The sequence below is a fragment of the Belonocnema kinseyi genome, chromosome 4 (genome assembly GCF_010883055.1).
Source record: "Belonocnema kinseyi isolate 2016_QV_RU_SX_M_011 chromosome 4, B_treatae_v1, whole genome shotgun sequence".
Classification (NCBI taxonomy): domain Eukaryota; kingdom Metazoa; phylum Arthropoda; class Insecta; order Hymenoptera; family Cynipidae; genus Belonocnema; species Belonocnema kinseyi.
In genome coordinates, this window is record NC_046660.1 from 122,168,202 (window position 1) to 122,173,399 (window position 5,198).

Below are 5,198 nucleotides of genomic sequence, written 5' to 3' on the forward strand. Positions count from 1 at the left end.
CCAAAAAATACAATTCCAAAACTAATAAAATTCCTGAACAGTTTATAATATTAACGAATTTGAAAATTCCCAAATAGTAAGACTCCCCAAATAAAATTGTTTCTTAATCAATATTAATTATTTATCTAAACTGCGATAATAAAATATTGTTATCAAATAAATTTTTGTTTAATATTTAAAGTGTTAAAAATTATTGTTTGAATTTAAAATTAAAATTATACAAAAAATTTTACCGACAAATTAATATATAAAAACACGTGTTTTTTAATGAACATTTCGATTTTTCAGAAGAACTTTTGTGATTTAAAAAATACTATATACATTTTCAACCAAAATATCTTATCCAGAAATATATTTTGTTTTAATTATTATTTTACATTTAAAAAATAATGTTTAAATACTTCAAACATTAAAAAAGTTGTTTCTTTGGTATAAATGTTAGATTATTTCAATTAAAAAAAAAAATTGTCAAAGAAAATGCTTTCAGCACTTGTTTATCTTGAAATGTCTTTCTATAATACTTTTTTTAAAATTAAAAATATGATTTTACGAGAACATTTTTTTTATAATTAAAAAAAGACTGTACCGAAAACCTAGATCAAGCTTCAGATCTGAAAAAAATTCAGCGATACATACATGTCAAACTTTTCTAACTTCAAAAAAATTGTCTACTGCTTTACCGTCATATTTTACGTAGAATGAGAAAACAAGAATTCGACTTCGTAGTACGATGAGGGCAGCACCTCGATAGGGCAGAAAATGTGATGTCCTAGATATATAATTCCCCAATCCGACGCCTCGTACCGCATCTACGTTTATAATATCTTTGCACTGGCTCACATGTTATCGTCGCCATAGTAACCAGTAGACACTAGTAGATTCAGGTAACTGTCTTCCTGTACTCTTGTCATAAATTGATACTTGGTGTTTTCATTGTCGGCACTACTGTTAGTGTTCTTCTATTATTAAGGAGTTTCCCATACTTATTTTTTAAAGATATAATTATAATCTTCTATAATCAGCTGATCTCCAAATTGTACATTTTAGCTTACTTAGTCATGGACGAAGTAAGAATGGACAGCATGGAATCTCCAATAGAAGAATACGAATATTATTCAAAAATTATCGAAAAAAGTCCTACCATACCAAATGAGGAAAGTCGCCCAAAATTCAATAAACAATTATGGATGAGAGAACAAAATCAAGATCAGTTTAAAATTCTGGACCCGAATGATCCATTAATGAGAACTTTTCAAGATGCCCTTCAAGCTCATCTTACACGAATCAGTAACACGTTATCAGATGAAATCTTTGATACTGTACGTATTTTGAATCTTATAATGTTAGAAACAACAATAACTAAAAAATTTATAATTCAGAATAGCTCAAAAAAATATAGGGCCTTACATTATTTCTCTTCTAATGTAAATGGTACTTGTTTACAATAAAGTTTAAAAAATGTGATTGAAATTTACAATATAGTAATTTATAAACACCTCAATTTCAGGAAGCAGAAATCAAAGTTGTGTCCAAGACATGTGAGGTAGAAGATAAAAAATTGTACAATGCTCAGTCAGAAATCGCTCGTCAAGAAAAAGCGCTGGAAAATTGCCAATCGATGATAGATAAACTAAAATCATTATATGAAGACAATGATCAGCAAGTAAAAGATCTGAAAGAATTGCAGAAGAGGCTTTTCAAGCAACTACAAGATGAAAAATCTAAGGAGATCAAACTTATTCAAAATTTGTCTAGCATAGCAAAATTGGAAAAAACATTTATTGAATGGGAAACGGAAATAAATAAAGATTTATTAGTTTCCCAAAGAGTGTCGGAAAAAGATGCAGCAATTCGAAGAGAATTGATCCAACAAAAGCAAAGGAGAGATTACGTTTTGTTCAAATTGATGAATGAGGTACATAAAATAGAGGAAGAAATTCGATATTTAGATGAGCAGTTGCAGCTTAAAGATAAAGAAAAGATAGTTGTTGCTCAAACTATAGCCGATGCAAATGCGGATTTAGAAGCGCTACAAAGGGACCACAAAAGTTTGCTAAGTACCTGGAATAGTGTTTTAAATTGCATTAGTCAACGAGATTTTATTCATGATCAACTCAGTTCTGAACGAAGGTAAGCATATTGTGAATTTTAAGAATTAAATATGGTTTTAATTGTCATTCTTTAATCTGAAATCATTAAATTCACAAATCGCAATGTTGAAATAGGATTTTTTTTACATTTTCACAATTTAAATTAAGAAATTGATTAGCTTTAGAAACATAAAAATTTACATTATCAAGGTGTAAAAACTAGGGCGGGGTGTAAAAGTTAAAAATAATCGAATTATGTGAGCCAAGAAATCCGCAAGAAAGAAAAAAATTTGAAATCGATGAAGGGGTCATTCATAAATTATGTAAGGCTTTTAGAGGAATTAGGGTCCAGAATAATCTAACATATTTTAAAGTTAGTCATTTTGAAATTTTATAAGATAAAAACCTAAAAATCACGTGCTATATTTAGAAATGATACTAGAATTTAGGTAAATTAATTAAAATTACTTAGAGTGTATAGACAAATTTTAATGGGATCCTAAACTTTGATGTCACTGATGTAACGATTACATTTTTTACTCACGCACGGCCAATAACAATAGATTTTTATTGTTGGGACAATTGAAGCTGAACCTTTAAGGAAAAATCTAATTTCATGTCTTCTTTCTTATTTATAATATTAACCAAAATTATTTCTTCATATCCGTGGTGGACCGAATGAAAGAATAGAGTACGAAAACGAAGCTTACAATTGAGTTAAAAAACTTCAGATTTATAGAAAAATATCTTGCAGCTTTTATTTTTAAAAATCCAAATTATTGTGCGTTTAGTATAAAGGGTAGTGCAATAGTGCAACACATTGCACTATTTTCATATTTATTGGTTTCACACATAGCTTAAAAAGCTTTTTTTTTGCTAACATGATATTTCTTCTTTATTAACAGGATTTTAAATTCAATTCGACTATAGCCCAAAATTCTTGAGAATTTCTTACAAAATTCTTAGCATTCTCAAAAATTTTGATAAATTAATTAAATTTTTTTTTAATTACGATTTAAAAATACCAGTTTTCAAAATTTTAATTTGAAAGAGGGTACTTTGAAAAAATCGAAAACGTCTATTGCTGAAAAGATGTTACGTTTTGTCACAAATTAAAATCTCTGTTGATTTTTAAAAATAAAAAATTATCCTCCGGTGTCACAATGGAGTCAAACATGCTAATAAGATATAACTTTTGTTTAGAATGTATATTTTTGTAAATAAAAAAAATTACATTTTTTTAAATTTAAGTGACTTTATTTATAAAAATGTTTTGTTTTGTGCGTGATAAGCAGGGTACTGTGAATAAATTACGTAAACTTTTAGTCTGAAACTTTAAACCATGTACCACCTTTTGTAAGTTATCCCCCATTTTACCTGATTTTTGCCGACTAAATTTATTGTGTGAATTTAGTGGTTATCCAAAAATTACGTTAGACGATTTGGGGGTAAGGGTGGATCTGATAAAAACTTACTGTTCGACATAAATAAACAAAGTAATTTGACTATCGACTAAGGAAATATTTTCATTTTAAATAAAAAAAAGTTAAATAGTTGAATCAAAAAGACGAATTTTCAATAAAACAGTTTGATGTTCAACCAAAACGCATTAATTTTCTACAAAAATGGACGACTGATGCACAAATTACATAAATTTGCAAACAAACAGTTAAAGTTTCAACCAAAAATATCTTTTTTCTACCAAAAAAGACAAATGTTCTAAAAATGACATAAATTTGCCCTACCGATAGAAATCTCTGAATATTCACTGAAGATTATTAGGCTCGCAAAAGCTTCAGGGAATATTCTCCACAGGCACTCAGGTAGATATTTTAAAAGATTCAGGTAACTCGTTCTTTGAAATGTCCTTTGCGAAATTGACATAAGAATTCGATCATACATAACAAGCAGAGAGGATACCTCAATAGAATAGCCAACAATTACGAAGGGTCCTTCGTTAAGCTTTGGGATTAAAATTTAGATGTAGATTTTTTTTTAATTTCAAAGTTAACCCTACCGATAGAAATCTCAGAGTATTCTCAGACGAAATAGCCTGGCCGGTTTGAGACTGCAGGTTCGATTTGAATGATTTAGTCTCAGAGATAGTCAGAGAGATTTGGGTCATTTTCAAGATTCTTTTAGAGGTCCTTTTAAGAGTGATGCGGCGGCCATATAATGGTTCTTTTGTATTCGTCACGTACCGGGCGGGCAGAGTTATTTACAGTAGTTGGCCGTCGCTAACCCGGCTGTCTCTTAAATTTTTCTTCAAATTATTAACACTTTTTTTTAATTGATGAAACTTTTCATTATACTTATTTATAATTATAACTTATATTTTAATATACAATTTTCTAGTTGAATTCAAAAATATTGTCTTTTTTGGCGTATCTCATTCCATTTACGAGAAACGTTGCATTATTTCCAATTTTAAACATTTACAGAAAAAAGTTAGACATGTGAAATCATCGAAACTTAACAAATGATCCTTGAGTGTCGGCTACTCTATTGAGATAGCCTCTCTGCTTGTTATGTATGATCGAATTATTTCATTTTCGAAAAGGTCATTCTAAAGCCTTCAGACCATGGATACGAGCTACCTGAATCTTTTAAAATATCTGCCTGAGTGCCTGCAGAGAATATTTTTTGAAGCTTCTTTGAGCCTGAGAATCTTCAGTGAGTATTCAGAGATTTCTATCGGTAAGGATACTTTACAAACCTGATCATTCACCTACTCATTTACTCTCCTACTCATTCCCACTAGTGGTTAGTCTTACGGAAAATTTCTTTAATAATAGACAATTCCTAAATTTTACTGTTTAAGACTTCCCAGTAATAACCCTACCGCCCTACCGAAAGAAATCTCTGAGTTTTCTTTAGCGAAATAGCTTGGCCCATTTGAGTCTATAAACAAAGTCGATTTGAAACAAAATAGTCTCGGAGATAGTTTGAGAGATTTGGGTCCTTTTCAAGATACTTTTAGTGGTCGTTTTAAGAGTGGTGTGACGGTAATACGAGGGTAGTTCAATAAGTCCTTAGAATGAAGTATAAAAACAATTTTTTTTGGGTAAATTTTTTTTTTTATTTTTCAACATAATCTCCTTGGAGCTC

At 29.6% G+C, this 5,198-nt stretch overlaps 1 protein-coding gene across 3 annotated transcripts in view; it reads left to right on the forward strand.

Moving 5' to 3' along the window:
• The first annotated feature begins 769 nt into the window (after nt 1-769).
• Nucleotides 770-5,198, forward strand: part of LOC117171253 (coiled-coil domain-containing protein 40) — a 66,115-nt gene continuing 61,686 nt past the window's right edge. For 2 of the 3 annotated variants that reach the window (XM_033358370.1, XM_033358373.1), the window contains exons 1-3: nt 885-947; nt 1,048-1,319; nt 1,508-2,130. In XM_033358370.1, the coding sequence (XP_033214261.1) occupies nt 1,059-1,319; nt 1,508-2,130 (884 nt within the window). In that variant the 5' untranslated portion in view covers nt 885-947; nt 1,048-1,058. Of the gene's footprint in view, nt 948-1,047; nt 1,320-1,507; nt 2,131-5,198 lie in introns of all 3 variants that reach the window. The other variant, XM_033358371.1, reaches the window with a different exon arrangement.